At 42.1% G+C, this 21,422-nt stretch overlaps 1 protein-coding gene across 1 annotated transcript; it reads right to left on the reverse strand.

Annotated features, from left to right (window-relative positions):
* Positions 1 to 946: 946 nt before the first annotated feature.
* LOC104531485 (myosin light chain 1, skeletal muscle isoform) lies at positions 947 to 20,401 on the reverse strand. The gene is made up of 7 exons (XM_010176374.1): positions 20,110 to 20,401; positions 8,422 to 8,449; positions 5,110 to 5,253; positions 3,303 to 3,476; positions 2,714 to 2,791; positions 2,137 to 2,189; positions 947 to 1,269 (listed from the first exon to the last, which is right to left on the reverse strand). Exons 1-6 carry the CDS (start codon positions 20,227 to 20,229, stop codon positions 2,161 to 2,163), a joined length of 573 nt encoding a protein of 190 aa, XP_010174676.1. The 5' UTR covers positions 20,230 to 20,401; the 3' UTR covers positions 947 to 1,269; positions 2,137 to 2,160.
* Between the last annotated feature and the right edge of the window lie 1,021 nt (positions 20,402 to 21,422).

Consider the following 21,422-nt stretch of genomic DNA (forward strand, 5'->3'; position numbering starts at 1 on the left):
TAAAATACCTGCTGGCTTAAGTCTCTGGGCAGGGTAAAATGCAGAGATTCATATGCCCCTGTCTACCGGAGTGGTGAGGGTTTAAATGGGAGGGTTTTTTGGGAAGCCTCTGAAGAGAGGCAGCTGCTGTTTCAATGGCTGTGGTTTATTCTGGTGCCAGCTGCCCCCGCTGTGCCCTGCTGCACCTGTTGGCACTTGAATTATGGTCATTTCATCCGTAGTAACTTAATAAGGCGAAGCTGGATTTTAATAGAACAAGCTGATACTCAGATGGGGATTAAGGCAGTTTCAGGAATGCTTAAGGAAAAGAGAGAGGAGCTACATTTAAGGACAGGGATGTGCAGGTAACAGTACTTCCCTGAGGAGCAATGGCTGTTCCCACTGTCACTGCAGAATTGAACTCTTCTTGCCATGGCCCAGGGAGTGATGACACTGGGGCTGGTTCCCAGATACAGAACCACTCAGGGTGGCTGATATTTCTGATTGCTTTTTCTAGTTGTCCATAAAGCTATAAATACAGGTGGTAGCTAGGATCCCTTCCTAGTAGTGCTGTGGACCTGCTGCTGCAGCATTATGGAGAAGATTTTGCTGGGAAGAGTGGCTCTGCGTGGCTCCCCTGCAGCAGGGCCACCCTGACTGGTTTTGGGTCCTGCCTGGTGCCACCTTGAGAGCTGTTCTGACACCAGCTACCAGGTCTCCTTCTCCCAGAAATGTTTAAGTGCTGATGTAGGTGGTAGTTCCTTAATTACTCCTCCCAGTCCCCAAAGAAAACAGTTTTTCATTAAGATTAAGTAGAGTGACCTCCTGGAGATGCCTATATTTTTTTTTTTTTCATAAACTTTATTTTTTGAAATACAATATACAGAGAAAATAAATTAAGTGCTGGGAACTGCTTTGAGTTGGTTTAAACAGCTTTAGAGAAAAAAAAGACTTTATAGCCACAAAGTGACCACAGGGATTTATTGATGCTTTATTTTTCCGAGAGATTACATTGTTTCGATGCAAACAACATGGAAAGAGATGCTTGGGATGGATGGATCCTGGATGGCAGCAGTTTATTCCATCTAGCTTGCCTTGGTGAAAGTTCAGGTTTTTTAAAATGAAACTTTAGTGACCCAGAGGTGATACCTATGGAAGCACTACTAAAAAGTGGTGGGGTTGGAGGCACATCATCCACTTCTATGCACTTTCCATGTTGATGGTGACAGACTGAACAAGGATTTCAGGCGAATCTCAAGTGCCATCTGGTCTTTCTGAATTTTACTTATTCTGGGAAGGAATGAGAGAATTGGAATTTAAGTCAATGTTGGCTGAAGAAACACTTGTAAAATGCCGAATTGAGCCCTTGATTTCTATTTTAAGGTATTTGTTGTTTCATACAGGAATTAGGAATGTGTCTTTCCTGGGATGGAATAACTAACAGATCAAATAAGCCCACAGACCCATGATATTTTATATTTGCATTTTAAAGACAGCTGTTGGGTTTTTCTTTGGACAAAGTAGCAGCATATCAAGGTTGCAGGTTTTTGGTATTTTTCTCCCTACTTGTAGAAATGAAGAACTGCTAAATTATTGGGCACTTTTGAAAGCCTTTTTTGGCTGTAGATCGTGGCTGTTAGAATATTCTTTTTCAGATGATTATTTTGTTTGAAGAGCTGTTCTCAGTAGTTCACACGAGTACTCAGGCTACTGTCTTTATAGAAATCTACAAATTATTAGAAGGTTTGATTACTTTAAAAAAAAATCTCAATGTGCTTACAGAATAAATGTCTCAGTCTGTCAGCTTAACATAGCTTAAACTCTGTTGTTTTCCTTTTTAATGACAACAGAGAACTAGGGTGTTATTTAAGCCTGAACACTTCCATGTTCTTGAATAAACTGAGCATTTCTTTTCAAAGTTTGGGTATATTTGAAAAATCCACACAGATTCCAACCAGTTATAGAGCTGTGAACAAGACCCAGGAATCTGCAGTCTTGTCTTCTTTGCTCTTGGACAACAGTCTAATTTTGTTCTATTTGTATCACTAGGGAGACAATATCACACTGGTTTTGTAACCTATATCTGGCCATGGGCATGCAGAAGCCTTTAAGCATAGCAAACAGACAAGGTCAAGTGTGCAAGTGAGAAGAACATACCGTTTGGTATCTGGGGAAGTCCACTTAGACAGACAAGATGTGCTTTACAAATGCTGTGGAAAAATACAGATATACAAGTTAGAAAGAGCAGCAAGCGTTACTTTGGGAAATATCTTTTAAAATAATAGCTGTTCATGAGCTGGTGGCATTAAAAACACATGTTCCTCATCAGAATTGACCCAGCAATGTGATAAAAAGTTCCAAGTGTTTAATGTTGTACAGGTCAGATTCTCTTCCTGATTAAGTGTGATATGACTAAATATATGGCAAATAGAGCACATTGTCTAAGCATTAGCTATAGGAATGGTTCCAGTCACTGCAACTGCTCTGCAGGAAGTCAGAGGGATCCCCTGTTGATTGAAGTAGCTTTCTCTGCTGTGGCTGAATCTAGTTTTTTGAGTGGTGTGACTGCAGGCTAAGCATATTGCAACAGTCATTTTCATGCATGAGCCTTTCAGCTGAACTCGGCTATAGCTCTGTGTAACAGATTTGCCTGAGAAGCTAAAAGCCAACTGCAGTGAAACTCAGAGAGAGAGAAAAAACATAGGATGAGAGGGTATTGAACTTCTGCACCTACCCTCGTAGTTGATGCAGCCGTTGGAGTCTTCCTGACCTTTCATGAGTTCATCTACTTCCTCTTCTGTCATCTTCTCACCTGGAAAGTGAAGAGAGCTCGGTTAATTCTTCCACAGAGATGCAACTGATGCTTAACCCTACAGCTTTTCTGGAGGTTTTCCTTATTTACTGAGTTAGTAACAAAAAGACCTATATATGAACTGAGCTTTATTAATTTTTAAGTTCTGCATGTGTATAGAGACCCAGGGATTCTAGTTATTTGTACAGAGTAAAGGAACTATGCAGCAAATCCTCTACCTTTGTCCATGTGCATTATGTCACTGAGGCGTACAGCCTTTTCTCTCTGTTCCTCAAATAACAGGCACGCTTAATACCTAGTCTGAATTTAGAATAATCTAAACTTTTTCCTTTGGTTTTCTGCTGAGTTTTGTGCTTGCTTTCCTTGTGGATTTCCAGTTAGGAAACCCAGAGTCTTGTCTGGCTTTGAGGCGTCCTACCTCTCCAAACTGGTTTGAATATCTTTCCTCCTTCTCTCATGCCTTCAAACAGCAGCAATTTTTAAAGTGTTTGCAAAGATTGGAATCTCTTACCCAGAGTAGCCAGGACGTGACGGAGTTCAGCTCCCATGACTGTGCCATTGCCTTCCTTGTCAAAGACACGCAGACCTTCAACAAAGTCTTCATAGGTACCCTGTTCCTTGTTGTTAGCAGCTGCTTGCAACATGGGCAGGAACTCTTCAAAAGTAATTTTCTTGGCATTCATCTCTGGAAAGAAAACACCAGTTGCTACATGCTAGACACTATGTGTGTTCTTTTGGGATATTTGCCCTGAAGTGTGGGAGAGCCTCCCACCTAATTTGCACACCTCTTCCCATCCTTTACACTAGTGTTTGCCTCGGGAGTTGGCAGTTCCTTTGAAGAATCTGGATTCTCTCTTATCGTGTGAGTTAGTTTTCACGTGCATCTGATTCTTGCATCCTTGCTCCAGCCTTCTTCTCACATAATTTTATAAGCTTACGTATATGCTGTGTTTTTCTTTCAGAAACGAAACTTGCTGTATGAATTGATCTTTGAAAGGCTTTTGGGATTGAGGGAACTACAGAATACAGTAAAACAGAAATCTTGAGCCCCAACAGTGCAAAAAGGTAATCAGAGTGGGAGGTTGGGACTTAGACAAGCCCCTGAGATTACTGACACGTTACTGACCTCTTCAGGGTCTCTTGGATGTGGCAGCAGAGACTACTAGCAAAATAATAAACTAATTAAAAATAGGAAAGTCCAGTGGGGGTGGTGTCCACATTTAGTATTGACATGTTCAGTGTGGAGATTTAAGGACTCACAAGCTAGTGCTTCTAACCCCCTTGTTCTCATGAGCCAGAAGTCATAGTCCTCAGTGAGGCCTTTCCCAAATGTTTTTTGTTGGAGCAAGGTTGCCAAACAAAAGGATCTTTTTTTTAAAAAAAAAAATATTTCCCCTAGATCTTTGCAAAGAGCAACCTTCACCTGGGCAGTGATTAAATATTAATAGATGGAAACATGCAAGAGATTTTTGAATATACTGGTTGTTACAGAAGCTCTTTTTACTACCCAGCTATATCAAAATCACTGTCAGTTATTGCTGTAGTCACTTAAAGAACTGTCATGGTCTCACCTTTGTGTTAGTCCTCTGCTCAGTGCTAATGCTTAACTTGGATCTTCTGAATTGTTCCTCAGAGCTGCCTTTACCAGGCTCAGGATTTGGATATAATTTAGCCCATCTTAATTCTGTTCTGCATGACTGTAATCAGGGATCACCTGCAGCTGGGTCCTTGTTAGAAGGAGGTGATTACAGTATTTACTCTTCCTTTTGTCTCTTAAGGGGGGAGTAAAGTAAATAGAAAATGGCTATTATAATAAATGGCCAACATATGCCTCAGCATGCTCAGGTTTGTAGGAGCTTTGAGCAGACCACCCCAGTCAGCAGAAATATACAGACAGGTTTCCAGTCCCAGGGCATATCTTGGCTTATGCAGAAGATCCTGCACTGGAATGACCTAAAGAGCTGAGTATCAGCTGTTAGAAATGGACTTACAGCTCCTCAGCAAGGGCTGGGGCACAAATGGACTGTGAGCAGCAATGAATGTGTGTTACACCTACACCAGGTTGACATCAAAATGATCCTTACAGAGAATTTTCTATATCCTAAGGAGAAGGTTTTCCTCTTTTTGAGCACTGTATTCCCCACCACCATCATCCTCTTCAAAAGGAACTGGAGAAATTCCATGTATTGTTGCTGCAGAGTTTTCCTTGCTCCCCATCAGAGCAAAAGCTCCTCTCTCTCCTGCTGTGAATATTGATGTTGCCTAATTACAGTTCCCCAGCCTCAAGAGAGGCCCATGAGAGATTGTAGGGCACTTACCCTCTTTGCTGGGGTTGCCCAGGATCTTGTTGATCTCGGCATTTGTAGGGTTCTGCCCCAGTGCCCGGACGATGTCACCAACCTGGCTCAGGGTGATCTTGGCATCACCAGTCCTGTCAAAGAGGAGGAAGGCCTCCTTGAAGTCTGCAAGAGAAGAGCAACAGTTAAATTGAGTCAGGCAGCTCCCTATTGACAAAGACATGAGCCTGTTGTCTCCTGGCACTGTTCCACCAACTCCGGGGGAGTTAGCCAGGGGAATCTTTGGCCAACAATCCCAAGAAAAATTCTTCCCCTCTGACATTTTGGTTTCACTATTTTTAAACTTTTGTATCTACTTTGCATAGCTTTCCTGGTTCTAATAGCCATCAATATCTTTGTGATTGCCCCCATAGTTATTTCAAGCCTGGGGAAATATAAGCTTTCTACAAACATTGCCATCCAAAAACAGGTTTCTTTACCGGACATAGCAGCAGAAGGTAAAATTGTTATCTGCTCCACGTTATCTCACCAGAGGACTGGGACTCTTCTGTCAAAGTACCTAGCAGTGCAAAACATCTGCCTGCTTTGATGGGTCTGCAATCCCAACATCTCACCTACACAGTGCTAATGGGAAACTTGAAGATTGATTTCAAATGTTTCTACTTTTGTTTTCCCTTCAAGTTGCCTTACGATGACATTTCCACTCCTATTTGTTCACTCCTTTGCAATCTGTCCCTGCTTCTTACAGATCAATGAATATCTGTCTTTTCCAGTGGTAATACTTCTCTGGTGCTTTAGTCCAGTGCATGTCCAGTGTGTACACTTGGAGACTTTGCTTCTTTTAGTGCTGCCAAGTGATAAATGTTTGCTTATTTCCCTCTTGCTGCTGATCAAGGACGGGGTACAGACACTTCTCCTACAAAAATCAGCACAGGTGGTGGCCTTCATTCCATTACCAGTCTTTATCTTCTGTTGCAAAGTTCCATGTTAATAATCTTACTATATTTTTCATGTTTTTTTAGCCTATTTGTTGCAATGAATAAGAAAATGTGTTTTTTAAAAAAGAGAGGGGGGCAAAAGTCAATGGTCTAGCTAAAAAGCTATCTTCAGTCTTCGTATGTCAAGAGCATCTTGAATTGTGCTGTTGATCTTTTCTGCACTGCAGTATCTGATGATGCTGTGTTTTAGCTCCAAGTAAACCAGGTGAAATGTTTTTCCTTTGGCTATGATGTGCTTCCAGCCACTGGACAGGCTTTGTGTTTCACAGTGTGTGTAGGTGGAATTCTCTTTGTGCCTTTGGGCAGATTTAGGAGTAATGAACCACGTTTCAACTCATGTCTTCATTCACCTTGTGCTGGGGACGTGTGACACAGAGGTATTTGGGTTCTTGCTTTAGCCATCCATATGCTGCCTTCATGGAGGAGTTGCTGGCACCCAGTAAAACTGCTGATACAGGATGTCAGCCTGCTAGGCTGTAATCTAATACATCTGAAACTAATCCCCTTACTGTCTGGTGGAAGAGACCTATAACCCTTCACTGCTAACCCTCTCCCCTTACAGCTTTTATGCAGCATATGAAATCAAGGCCTTCTGGACTTGTGTAGAGCTTCCCCTTGCAATATACCAACTTGATAGTGGCTCCTGCTCTAGCAGCTGAGGTCGATGGAGCTGTAGGGATTTATACCATATGATCCAATCTTTCATCTGGTGCATTAATGACATTTAGCCAGAGTGAAGTATAGAACAATGCCAGTTTGCTATTAGCAAAGCCATCGGGACAGTTCTCTGTTTTGTGAATCCTATGAAGTTTTATGTTCATTGGGTTCTGAACACTGCTCCCAGCTTGGAGAAAAGGCCTGATTTTATTTTTTGTCTCTCAGGCATGCATTTCACTGCAATATATCTTTACTGTGGGGTTTTTCTTTTATATATATGTAGATAGATAGATAGTCCTAGTTTATACCACTGCTGGAATAAGCATGTCTAAAATCCCTCTCTGTGGAGGGTACTACCCAGCTGCTGGTGCATCAGCCTGTGTGGGTGGAAATAGTTACTGAGGATGGGGCATTTCTGTTCCCTCCCTCATGTAGCTTTTAATTGCTCCATTGCTTGGTTCAGCTATAGCATCATTACAGCAGCTGGATGATCTGAAATACGTAGGGAAGCTGACAGAAATATTTTGCTTTGTTGTGCATGCCAGCAGCTTTGAATTGATGGCATTTTTCCAAAAACCCTCCCAACCCTTCTGTAAAAGTTTTAGAATTGAAAAGTGAGGAAGAGTCCAAATTATTTTCTTTGTGACCAGAAGTGTTTGGACTGCAGGAAGATAAATGCTTCCAGTCTTTCTTACTGCACTATACCTCTCCCTATTGCTTTAATGGTGTTCAGCAACTTTCAGACTCTCTTAAGACCTGCTCCTAGCTATTCCTCTCCCTCTGGATTTCTAGTAAATACTTAAATCTTCCATCCTAAATATTTTGTTCACAATGAGAAGTCTACTATATTTGCTACTGGGTTTGAGATTTTTTTTTTAAAAAAAACCTATGTTATTCAATATAACCCAAATGCATCTCTTAAGATATTTAAAACACTCCAGCTTGGATTTCCAGAGCTTCAATGGGGATTTTTCTTCTTATCAGAATTTTTAATTGGATCTTTTCAGAAATAAAAAAAAAAAATTGGAGTTGGCTGGTGGCTTGTGAAGCAGAGGATACAGCAAGCTGCTCAAGAATTGTAGCGTTTCCAGACTATTGTGTTTATATGCAACAGTTTACACAGGTCACTTATTTACTATTTCCATGCTTCATGAATGTATTTATGGTAAAGTATCCTTTCTTCCTCCCCTTCCACAACACCTCCTGGCATAAGTGACATGTAGGCCTCTTGCATCTTCTGTTCATGTAATGCAAAGTCACTGCAGCTAAGTTAAATTTTCAGCTCACTGTCTACTTCTGTTGTCCTTCATCTGCCTATTTCCCCCACGACTTTCAAATGCAAGACCAATTTTCAGCATCCTTGTGAATGGACAGTACAGGATCACAACTGAAAGATGTTCAGTAGGTAAAGCTGGTAACACCAGTGTATTTCTTCTTCGTACCATGGCATAAACTTCTCAGCTTGGGCAGCACTTAAGCACCCAGATAAGTTACACGTAAATCTACAGTCAGATTCTTGTTCAGTGTAAGTCATCACTGCTCCTCTGAAGTCAAGAGTGTGGTGATCTATACCAGCTCCAGTCCTGGCTCATCTTTTTGTAAAGGTTAAATTTCTGAGCCTGTAGCTCCTCTCTGAACCCATGTACATGTAAAACACATCAGCTTTCTTGTAACTTACCATCCTGTTGCTCCTTGGAGAACTCGATCTGTTGGAAGGAAATCAATCACAAAAAATAGCTTAGGAAGGGGGGGCTGGGGGAGAACCTGTTTGTTTTCTAAAGCATCCAGTTCAATACATGAGTCATCTTCCAAAACAGCAAAAATGTGGCCTGTCAGATGTGCAGAAGTAATGCAGATAGCAAAAGAGCTGTTAAGACTAGTGAATATTTAGTATTCCGTAGACATTATGTTCCCACTCCTGCCCCCCGTTAAAGTTTAACTTTTATTTCACTTACCACTAATTTGGTCAGGAGTGAAGGACTGCAGTTGGGAAGAAAAAGAGAGAGAGAAAAAAGAACTAGTACTGCTGAAAATGCACTGAGAGAAAGCAAATACTACAAAGTAGCTGAGCATTCTCACATCTGTCTTGCCTGATGTAATTAGGTCATAGCAACTTAAACTAGCAACTCCCCTTGTAAAACGCATCACCAGGTCTGTTCTTAAGGACACCATTAAAATCTGCATCCCAGGGTAAGCCAGGGTTGTGGCTAGAAGCAACAAAAATCTAAAGTCTCTTAACTATGAAAGAAGTCATTAATGTACCATCAGGTCATTTACTATTTTAGTATAGACCCATTTTATTAAGACCACTTGAAGTAATATTGCTTAACAAGCAGCTTTTTTTCCATTATCCTAGAAATTAAACCAATCTCTTAAAGGCTGTGTTTCAAATTAGTTTTTCCCAGTACATTGTTTCATAAAGTACTAAACTAGGATATTTTCTTATAGAAAAACATTACTATTTTCCTTTGCCACTTTAGCAGGTTGCATCCAATTAAATAAATAAACTTAGCAGACAGCACTAGCAAATTCTAACTCTTCTGTGTGAAGCTGTAGGAGCTGCACATCAACTACTGCCTGGTGCAGAACTTGAGGCTAACTGGACAACCTCACACCGTTCTTTAGGTTTAAGGAGGAAAGCCAAGCAAACTACTTAAACTGCCTTCTGGATTGTCCTTCCCCCCCTGGAACTAACTTGAGCAAGAAGCCCACTTATGTAAAATGCACTGGCTCCCTGCTAACCGCTATCTTTCCAGCGGACCCACCATGGTTCAGAGTTGGAAAAGCAGATCAGCAGACGGGCAGGAGGGTTTGCTGAGAGATCTTGAGAGTGGTCCTGCCTTCCTGGCCTTTCTTCCCCTTATTTATCTGGTGGTGCTGACGGTATTGCCTGGATTAGGTGTCAGAAGGAAGCAGTCCCTCCCCTTGGCGAGTTCTTTAGCTTTCTTAGGGCAAAGTGACAGGAGGCTCCATGTCTTGATGGACATCTTCTGATGGCTATTTTTAGGTGGCTGGAGAGGGGCAGGGAGTGGCAAGCAGTAGGCTTGATTCATGTCAGCACTTTCTGGGTCTGTACCAACAAGAAGGGATATTCCTTGTCCAGACTAACCAAGACTTCCTTATAGGGAAGGATTCTATTTCTCCAATAAGCTATAAAGTCAGCAAACAAGAAGTGCTGAGGATGAGAGGTGCCCTGTGTTTGCCCAGCTGGCTGGTTTTACGCATGGCTTGCAGGTTGTGTTAGATGCAGCTGGATGGTCCTTGTACCTTTGGGCTTTGCTCAACCCCTTATATGGGTAACATAGCACTCCACATTAGATGAGCGGTGTTGCCACTTGTCTGTGCAACATGACCCAGTTGTGGGCACTGAGCAGAAGACTAACCTGTTGATGGAGGTGGCGTCTGACCATGAAGCTCTTCCTCTGCACTGGTCGCATTTTCCAAATTTTGCAGGTTTTTAAGGGAAAAATGATACATGCATTTTGGATCCAGCTGTTGTGGAGATGTACCCTGCAGGACAGCAGGATGTTTGTATACACAGTGGCCTGTGCTCTTTAGGATACTCTTCCTCTAGGGCTTCAGTTCGGCAGGGTGCTAGCTTCAGAGCCCACTGGTATGGAGAGAGGAGGTGCTGCTGAGGTTTCTGTGATGTGGGGGCAAGGGAGAAGCTGTGATAGAAGCTGAGACCCTCAAAGGCTTTTTGAACTGGAAGGATCACTGGTTATGGTGGGGAAAGAATTACTTGCTTTTTGAGTTGCAGAGTGGAGGGGTCATGGTAGGACTACAGCTAGGTGGGTTGCAGGAGGTAGAGGCTGAAGTTTCTTCCGTAGCCAAGATCTAGTCTGACCATGTAGCATCCTCCATGCCCAGGCTGAATGTCCAGATTGATGCTGTGAGACGCTGTAAAAAGGATTAGAAAACTTTGCTCCAAACTTCTTCCTTTCACTGTCAGTCAGCTGGGTCAAGAGTATCATGGAGCCACGGTGGGAATGGTTATGTGACGACAACAACAGAAGACTCCCTGTTGCAAACTCAAATTCACTCCCTAATTTCTATTGATTTCCTTTGAGCATTTGGTTTTCTAATGGCAAAATGTGATTAGTGAGGGAAATTTTGTGCTGTAGCTCGCTTAGTTACTCTGAAGATAAGCATAACCTTTGTGAATGTCTCTTTTCAGTATGCTGAAGGCTGAGCAAAAGAATCAAATCCAAGCAGACTTAACTTTACTGTTGTGGTGTTTGTTTTTTGTTTTTAAACTCAACAATCAAAATAGGTCAAAATATTTGGTTGGAGTTGAGACATTAACCTCCTATTTTAAAAACTAAAGATACAACTGCAAAGAATTTTCTAAGCTTACCATTTTAGCTGGAAAACATTCTGTCCAAACAGATTATTCACATTTTTGAGAAATATCTGAAAAATACAACAAATGCTCCGCTGCTAATCCTTCACTCTTGTTTTTTCTGCTATTTGTGATCTATTAGCCTGTGGGAACAGGAATGCGTTCAGGACAAAGTGTAGCCATAATCAGGTGTGGTTGCATAGAAAAGAGGGTTGATGCTTTTGTCTGAATCAGCTAACACAGGTTTAGCACAGTGCAGACCTCCTGAATAATACTAGCTGGGGCTGGAGCTGAGGCAGTGAGAAAGCTAATATAGAGCTTGGCCATCAGTCCCAGTGCATTAATAGAGGAGCTTTCCAAAGACTTTGGCAGAGGTGAAATGTTGCCTGGGTCAATGCAGTGTGTTGCCTTTAGTGGAATTTTCCTTCTGCCCTCAGCCTCTTGCTCTCCAGTGCTGGCAACTGGGATGTGTTCCTCTGAAAACAGGAGTTAAAAATAAAATAAAATAAAAATTGAAGGAAAAATTACATTTTCTTGAACACTTTTTTTTTCTTACTGCCAGATAAGCTTTATGGTTGGCTAGAACAAACTCATCCCAAAAGACTTCAGAGGCCAAGCAGAAAATAATTGGGGTGTATTTGTCCTGGGCATAGAAAATACCTGGATTAGCCATCTGGCTTGAATGGGCTCTCAATATGAATAAACTGAGAGGTATCTACATATAAGCTGATTGATCTTTTGACCATGTGAGACCTTGACTCAGAATTTAGATGAGGAAATACTAGCACATCACATTAGCCCTTCATTTCATTACTGATTCTTGAATAAAAGATCACTAGACAGTTTTTGTGGGCAGAAATACTTTAGCATGGGCATGTTGCATTTACTTGAACTAAGAATCACCCTGCTTTAAGCCAGCAGGGTCTTTTGGGAGCTTAAAATGCTGCTTGCTTTGAGTAAGAGCACCTACAAATGGCCTTGGTATAGAAAATATTTTAAACACTTTAAAATAAGTTAAAGGTAAGATTTCTGATTCTATAAGGAGCTTTCAGACTTCAAAAGGTAGGAAGAAATATTTTGCAGTGATCTGATCTTTGTTCTGATCCTGGTAGTGTTCATCATGTCAGAGGACAAGGTGAGTCTTGGGGCTTTAGGAAAGGTGTTGAAATTTCAGGGAGTTTGTTTTTTTTTTTTTTTTTTTTTTTTTTGTTAAATGAATGCCCTCCTCAGCAGAAATAATGAAAGGTTAAAGGAACTGGATTTCTCTAACTTGGCTTAGCCCTTATTTATGGCCCAAGTTAACCAGAATGTTATCTGTGTCAAAAAAAGTGATGTGTTTTGGGGGTTTTTTTGTTTATTTTGTTTTTAAGATTAAAGCTTTTCCCTGTGTAGTTTGTGACCACCTTCTATTCCTCTTGTTGCTCAGTAGAGGTATTTTGACCAGGCCTCAGTTAAACAGGGTGGGGTGGATAGAATTGTATGCAATTCTGTATTGAAGCTGAGCAGAAGACCCCGTCCACACAAATCTTTCTTTCCAAATTCTTACTGAAGTTCCCACAAATCACCAGTTCCTGGGCCTTAGGGCCCGGACCTTTGCAGCCTGGTGCTGTGTTCACCTATTTTGGCTGGTGGGCACTGGGGCTGAGTACAGCCATGCTGAGTGACAGCCACTTTGTGCTCGCTGTAAATGTGTAAATGTCTGGTCAAGGTGAAAAGCCCTGGGAAAAGATGCTGCAGCCCTGGGAAAAGTTAAAGCAGTCAGCTACTCCATTTGCTTGTTACCCTTTGGGTGAACTAGAGAGAAGAGAATAATCTTAGGGTTTTATTAGAGAGTCACCAGATATTTCAAGGTACTGTCTCTGTAGAGGAGACTCAGAACATATCAGATGTCTTGGAAAATCAGAGAGGAGAAAATTGGAGAGTCCCCTAGGATACTCGTTGTATATTTAGCCTGTTCAAGGCTAGAGGGATTTTTTTATTTTGGGGGGAGATAAGCTAGGATAGTTCCTACAGCAGCTCATATGATATCTGCTCACCATTAACGCTTGCTCCTCCATTAATACAGCTGCACATATTTTCTAGTAGACATCACTGAGTGCAGGATTATACAGCTCCCAAACCCCTCTGAAGAGCTGGCTGTTGTTCTCCCGTCCCTCCCCACGGTTTGATAGCTTATGCAATCAATGCCACAGATTTAAGAAAGGCTACTTCTCCTGTAAGTAAGAATCAAGAGCCTGATGGATTTAACCTCATGTCTTTTATGAGCCAGAGAAACATTAGGAGCAGATGAGCTCTTGAGAAAGAGTGCTCTGTTTTGAGAGCAGAGCTGCCTGGAAATACAATTGAAGAAAATAAAAATGACCACCATTACAATATAGGAGATAAAATTGAATGTGTGAGATACCAGGAAGTTTGGAAGAAGAGCTCAAAATCTCTTTAATGGACTTTACTGCAGATTAATTTGAATTTTTTAAAGTATTCTGTATAACTTTCCAGTTTGTTCACTTTTAAAGCTTGTAACTTCACAGTTGTTTTACAGTTGTGCAAAAACTTTTGGATGAGCCTTGCTGATTAATTGATATACCCTTCTGAAATGTCTGGGAGTGAAATGTGCTCTAGCTGCACCATTGATCATACCATTTTCAACAGATTTTGTTAGCTTTATGTGGGGGAAATGCATTCAGTTGGGCTCAGGGAGCTGAGCTCTTCTCCATGGTATCCAGTGACAGGACACAAGGGAATGGGGGAGGTTTAGGCTGGACATCAGGAAGCTTTTCTTTACTGAGAGGGTGGTCAAACACTGGAACACACTTCCTAGAGAGGTGGTCCATGCCCCGAGCCTGTCAGTGTTTGAGAGGTATTTGGACAATGCCCTTAACCTGCTTAACTTCTGGTCAGCCCTGAATTGGCCAGGCAGTTGGACTGCATGATTGTTGTAGGGACCCTCCAACTGAAAGAGTCAATTCATTTGTAAAATTGTCCCTTTCCTAATTACATTTGGTCTCACATGAATGTGTATAATCGAGAGGATGTGTGAGGAAATGGGAGGCTGTAGAGCCTGGCTCTCAGAGTGATTTCTTGTTTTAACATGCCTCCCAGTGGCAGTGTTAGCATGTTGACATTATTTAAACTATTGCTACTTGACATTTAAGTGCTATGTGGTAAACCAGCCAGTTGAAAGTGCTTTTTGGCAATGGGTGTAAAATGTAATAAAGCCTCAGTGAAGTGGGGGCAAATTTCCAGCTTGGTGGTTTCATATCTCCTTACAGACAACTTCTTTCTTTACTTGTCACTGGCTAAATTAGTCACCTTCTTCTTGCCTTATGTAAGATAAACTCAAATATCTTGTTACTATCTGTTGCAATCTCTCTGTACTCTAAGGGGGTTTTAAACCCTATTTTAGAAATATTTTGGGGTTGTTTTGATTTATTAGTTGGTGGGAGAAAAGCTCTGCCACGCAACTGCTGTTAACACTTGAAATTACACTGTGAGCTCTTGAAATGTTACTCTGTGTAACTTGCTTTAAATTTCACTGTTTATACCAAAGCTGGTCACTACCCAGACCCTGCAGAGTCTTTAGGTGTCTTTTTTTATATGTGGCTAAAGCTGTGAATTACTAAGAATGATTTGGGGTTTTGGGGGGTTGTTTTTTTTTTAAGTCATTATTTTCCAAATAATTTTTCAGGTTAGCAGACATAAGAAAGTGTCCACTAATGTATATGCACAGTCCCTACTTTGAAGGGACTCCTTGCTTGGCAGCACTTTAGAAAGAAAAGGAGGCAAAGTTCTTCTGAAAACTTTGCAGAGAAAACTAAGTAGTGGCTTTTGTGTTTGCTTTTTCTTCTAGTTTTCAACAGCGTCCCAAAGGGATGTCTTCATGCGTAGTTGAGTCTGATGTTGAAGTGACCTGTCTTGGGACACCTTCATGCTACGCCTTGCCTGTGTGGTGATTTAGAACTGCCAGCAGCGTGGGTCTGGCACTAGTGGCAGGGTTCACAGGGCCAAGGGGTTTGGCTGGGGCTGCTTTGTTCTGGGGTGGAGCCCGAATGCTGCCATATCTCAGTAGTCAAAGCAGTATCAGGAAGCTGGTCTGGATGACATCAGATAGACACCTTTACCTTTCTTAAGGCCAAGTCATATTTGTGCTTGTCCCCTTCTTACCTGAAAGGGTATTTGGGACTGGTGACCTTGTCCAACAGGTGTATCAGTCCTAGGGAATCTTTCTGGAGTCATCACTGGAGCTGGATCAGGCATAATCTGAAGGCCTGTGTCAAAAATTTCAGGCAAAAACCTGCCAGTTCCTAAGAAAGCCCTCAGCAGCATGAGCAAAGCTACTGTCAACGTTTCTGTTCTTACTCCACAGCTTTCCATGGAGTCTGTCTGCAGCGTAATAGCTCTCCGAGTGCTTCAGCTGACATTTGCAGTCCTCCTTGCCCTCCAGCCCAGAAGCTTTCTGTCAGTGCATTTTAGCGAGTTTCTCTCTCTGGTTATATCCAATGCAATGTCTGTTCAGAGATGACCTACTTGAGTAGTGAATGTAATAAGAATTAAGGACACTTAGAGAAACAGTTTTACTGCCTTAAGAGCTCTGTGTTTAAAAACAAGTGATCCCACAGGTTTGCTTCCATGCAGCAGGCTTCGTCATGCATCAAAAGGTTACACAAGGCCTCAGCAAGTCTGTACTAGTTGACAGCTTTTGATTACTTTTCCCCTAAAGATGTAGGGAGCTTATCTGAAGTTGGACATGGCATAATTGGTGTCTTGGGATTTCAGTCTTGAAAATACTGGGAAGCCTTGTGTACCAAAAGAGCATCAGTTTACACCATGGTTACTCCCAAGAACCCAGTCTCTATCTCTGCTTGAAAGAGGATACTGAGGTGTATCCTCAAAGTGAAGGGCCTGGTGTGACATCAGATCAGGGTGCTATGCTTTCAGATCACCATCTGCAGAGCAGAAGCCTATGAAGCACTGCACTCAGCATCTCCAGCACCCAGATCCCAGAACATCACACTTAATGCTATGAGCCTGGGCTTGGTCCAAGGACTGGTTGTGTGTGCTGGGAAGGGCCCTTAGATTTCCAGAAAAAACCCCACACTTTTCCTGTTGGGATAGGGACTGAGTTAAACTGATTTGGGCAGTAGGAAGTTTACACATTTCCCACTGCCTTAGCTGCAAAATGAAACAGGAGACATCCTCATCATAAATGTCTCATCCCAGTTACTATAGACGCAGACCCATAGTAGTGCTGTTCATCAGCTCAGCATTTCTTCTCACTCAGGGTTTTGTGGGAGAAGGAAGTTGACAAAAGAGATAAGCTATCAAGTTATCTTTTTGGGAGTGTCTTTGGCCACAGTTTTTACTACAAAATTATTGAGAGTCTTTTAAGAAAAAGACCCATATAGTAATTTTGCTTTTAATCATGGTTGGTTCCTGTTGCATCCATCACCCTGTTCTCTTCTCAGTTATGATTTAATCTTCAACCTTTGTACCTATTGTTCAAATCCAAGCCATGCTAGTAATAAGGAAAATTGGAAATATAAATGTGATCTGAAAAGGCTCGTGCAAAGCAGGTTGAGGTTTATGTTGTTTCCTGAATAGGGGGAAAAGGGTCTTTACATTTCCATTTAAAAAAAAAATTCTTCCTTCCTGCCTTGACTCTCTTCCTGTGGTTGTACTGCAACCTAAGGTGAGCTGAGAAATGGGATTTAGATTAGTCTTTAGCAGTTAGGTATTCCTGTTACTCAGTCTTACAGTCAATAGATGGTGCTCAAAAATAGAAAATCTCATACCAGCTGCTATTAGTTCTAGTAAACCACCAAATATTTGCTTTAATCGGGTTAAAGTGGGGAAAAAAGAACTGGTGAGAGTGAAAGGCCTGTCACAACTTCTGATGGTGACAGGCAATTCCAGGGTGCCTGTATTTGCAGAAATGCAGCTTGAGACCTCTTAAGGAGAACGAAAAAAGCCTGACTTTCAAAGTGTGTACCCTAAAAGGTTCAGAAAACAAGATGCCCTGAGGATGAGCCAAGCAGGGCATCTCGGAGAACACCAGAAGAATCACTACCTATGTTTGTAAACTACCTACTTGTTTGTTTTGAAGAATGTGATGATCTCTGCCAATTTAAAATGAAGTGCACTGCCAAATGTGTCTTATTTGGCTGCTGTAAACCCTTATTAATCAGCTCTATCCTTACCCACTCCAGCTGTAACAGTTAGAAGGGGCTTGGATGTCTCTTTATAAAAAAAGCTCCCAAAACGTTTCTGTGTGTGTGGCTCCCCAGCTCATTGTGGCCCTTCAGCCTGGCATTCCCAGTCACCTCTCATTAGGGGCAAGCTCTGACATGGGCAGTCATTCCCCTGAGGAGGGGAGCCCACTTAATGAACCTCCTTCAAAGTGCCGGAGCCTTTGACTCCATGCCTGGTAAGCAGCGCAAAGAACCCCAGGACAAGGTTGTTCACTGAGTCCTGGTCAAAAGCTTAAAGTACTCCCTGGCTTCAAAGTTTTTCTGGAAATGGTGCTGTGCATTCTCCCATACTGAGACTTTGGTGGTTGAATGGAAGGATTCTGAATTAATTAATGCTAATTAGGGGACTGGGCTAAGACTCAGAGAATTCTGATTCCTGACTCTGCCACATCTCCCAGCAAATCACTTATAAGAAGATACTGTTTTCCTTCATTGCCTGAGCTCTCAAAGGGTGAAAAAGGATAACCCAGGGTGGCTGTTGGGACCTTGGGAGGTTGTCCAGTCCCTGCCCCTGCTCCAAGGTAGGATGGAAGGCACCATGGTTGTTCGTGGTGCTTTCTCAAAGAGCCCAGCACTGGAGGTGCCACTCTGCCTTGGCAGCCCTTCACAGATGTGGGGGTCTCAAGTGAGAGGGGAAGGTCAGGGATACAGGGGACATGTGTCACCCTTGTGGGCAGCGTGGGTTTCTGCATCCCCTTGCAGCCACAGCTGGGTGGTTGGGTAGACTCTTCTTCTGTGGAAGGCTCTGAGGGGAAGGCTCTGTCCACCCTTGCAGCACTGCTGAGGCGCCCTGCTCCTTGCCTGGTAAGGGCATGACAAAGAGTGGAGGAGATACTGGTAGAAAGATACGTGCTAGTGGTAAGCATGCAGGGCAGGGGGCTGAGTCACCTGCCGCATTTCAGGGCAGTCCTGTAACCCCCATGGCATTGCTCATATCTTCCCTTCTGTGCAAACAGGGACAGGAATGCTTATGTGCTGCCATTACTGATAAAAGCAAAGGTTTGTCTTACTAGACCAGGTTTTTCCCCCCTTCAAAGAGGAAAATTCTTTTTCTGGTATTATCTTTCAAAATAAAGAGAATTTAGGGAGACTTATTGTCTTTTATCAGTCTGAGTATGACAAAACCTGGAGCGTTCTCTCTCTGCTACCAGTATATATTCCTGCTGTTATTGAGAGCTGTCTGGGTAAAGAAGTGAACTGCAGAGATGTCTGACTGCAGCCTGCCAGTTTTTAGCTGGTAATATACTATTAAGCCTATTTATGTAAAGATAGATTAGCTACGATCACTGGTGTTGAAAATTCTATTTTCTCCTAATGAACTGGACAGAGAAAGCTATCAAATCATATTAAATTATTTAGTAGAAAATCTAGCTTGTGCTCCCCTTCATCTCTGGAGATGAGTGAAATGTGAGGTCTAATCTAATTTTCAGACAATATTCTCAAAAACAGCAGGCCTTTTGTGTAGCCTTTACTATGATCACTCAAAGTATTTCAAAATGTCTCTTTTCCCACCCCCTTGTTTTGCTTTGCCAGTGGTTTCAGCTTCAGTCTTATGAGAAGCTCCATATTGTTTCAGAAAAGTACTGACTACCATTTGAAAATTAATGGAAACTTCAAGAAATTTCAAAACAGGTCATGATCTTGGGACTATATGTATTAAGATACCTGAAACAGAATTCATCATGAGATGAAAATAAGTAGGTCCTGTTACGAGTCTTTGTACTCCTTCTTTTCTCCATAATAGGCATGATTCCTTATGTGGAATTTAGTAAATTGGTCCTGGGGCCAATCAGTTTGTCAGGTAGGTGGGGAATAACTATTTATAGTCTTACCCAGAGAAACTGGTCTCTCTCTTAATCTCTTTAACTGCTTAACCTCCCTCTCCTCCTTCCTATGTAAAGAATTTCCCAGCATGGAGGAGTTTTCTTCGAAGGGTCAAGGCAACCATCAGTGATGTTGGTTGGCATGCAAAGTCTAAAGACAGTATGAGACTGAATGGAAGTGCAGTCAGAGAGAAACTTCTAAAAGACTCTTCTGTGGCTTTCAATGTGCAGCAAATTACAAATTCTGAGCAAATATGTAAAGGTGAGAGGAAATCACTTGAAATGCTTCCATCCATGGCTTTCCAGCCCATGGTCTCTGTCAGTGTTTGTTGTACAATACAAATGAAAATAGATGGAACTGCCAAATCCATCTTCTTTTTTTTTTGTTTGTTTTATATTGTTTCTGCTTTTAAAGATAAGTCGTGCTGATCCCAAAACACATGACCAAAGGGTCATCAGGTGGTTGCAAAAATTTGGAAAGGAATTTGAGGGGAAACTGCAAAATAAGGTTTAGGTTTAGTACAGTGCTATGGAAAACCATTGCATTTCAAGTTTCAGAAACCCTTTCCTATGCTCATGCACCTACTTCAGGGGATTTGGGGAGGTTTTTGGAGTTGTTTTTTTCTTTTAAACTTAACTTTACCAAACAAGTTAGACTGATGCTGATTTGGTAAAAAATTCTGAGGGCCACATTCCAAAATACTTTTGAAATCACCAGGCTTCACTCTTGTGTTAAATCATGCGCCATGCCTTATACTCCTCCAACTACTAAAACAACCAAAAGCTCAGGCAGGTCAACAAATCCATCGAATGAGGTTACTCATTCATTTCACTGCAGTCCCCAAACCGGAACCAAACACACACAACATCTCACTGCAGGTCTCAGCCAGGGCTCTGTTAACTTTCCCCCATGGGAGCACTTTGGGTCCGCGATCAGCACGCGTTCATCCATTTACCTTGATGCTCTTGAGATCGATTGCGGGTTCTTTGGGTTTAGCTGGTGCAGGTGCTGGTGCTGGTGCGGGTGCTGGTGCTGGTGCTGCAGCTGGTTTCTTTACGTCCTTCTTTGGTGCCATTTTGTGTTGCTTAAACTTGAAAGTAAAGGTGCCCCCACCAAAAAAAAAATAAATAAAAAAAAAAATTAAAAAAAATCAAAGTAAAACACCCTTAAAAGTGATTCCCAGGAGAGGAGCAGTGGTCAGAATGAGCTACAGCCTGTGCCCTGGAGGTGGACCCAATGTGCTAAACTCTATAAGGGCATATATATATTTCACTTAGTGCCTCGTACAGTCCTGACACATGCAGCTGGATTGGACAGCTTGCTAATCAAGGGGGATGTCATTCCAGCTTGAGCTATAAATGGAATATAAGAGTTCAGGGCTTCATAAGATCAAGGGACTTCAGTGGCTTTTTTCACCCCCCTCTTTAAAAACCCCAACTGCCTCCCCCGTATTTTTTTAATGTGTACAAAGGAGAGGGAAATATGACAAACCCAGTTTCAGATCTGCTGTTGACACGGCATGGATCGAACAGTCCTTTTTCTCATCAGAATTTCAGTTCTACTTAAGTAATAAATCTTCTTTCTTTCCTTCCCTCCCCTTTTCCCCCATGCCTGTGTAGCGCTCCAGGAGTATTCAGTTTCCAAGTAGGAATTTTGACTTTCATGGCTGGGAAGATCATCAATTTCCAACTTCATTTGCCTCTCTCTCCACAGCCCCTCACTCCTCCTCCTCTGCTTCCTTCTTTTACAAGGAAGTGTTGATCAAGGAAAGGCTCTGGGTGTTTAAAAATAAAGCTGACAAATATGGAAAACACTGCAGTACCTTCAGCCAAGGCGTCTCTCCCAGACCCTTAATGTCTTTCAACTGTTCTTACTATTCCTTTCTATCATGTTAAGACTGTTTAAAATTGAAAATTGCTTCCTTTAATCTTTTCCTTTGATATTCTTTTCCCTCTCCTAGGGGTAAGCTGTGCCCTGATAGACTGGAGATCAGCTGGATGTTATGTTTTCTCGCACAAAAGGTTTCCTTTTGTAATGTATTTATGATTGGAAACTAGCCATCAGGCAAAGGGGGCACTTCTGTTTTCCCTGTGTTTGCCTGCCCATCCTGTGTCTCTTGTTTATCTTTCCACCCCTTAGTCTCCTGATGAACCACCCTGTTCTCTGTGCTCTCCAGGAGACACAACTTTCAGGTGAAGATGGCTTTTCTGTTTTCAGTAGACTTCTTGCAGCACAGCAAAGCAGCTTCTAACTCCTTCAAAACTGACA

The sequence above is a fragment of the Antrostomus carolinensis genome, unplaced genomic scaffold (genome assembly GCF_000700745.2).
Source record: "Antrostomus carolinensis isolate BGI_N321 unplaced genomic scaffold, ASM70074v2 scaffold27569, whole genome shotgun sequence".
NCBI lineage: Eukaryota > Metazoa > Chordata > Aves > Caprimulgiformes > Caprimulgidae > Antrostomus > Antrostomus carolinensis.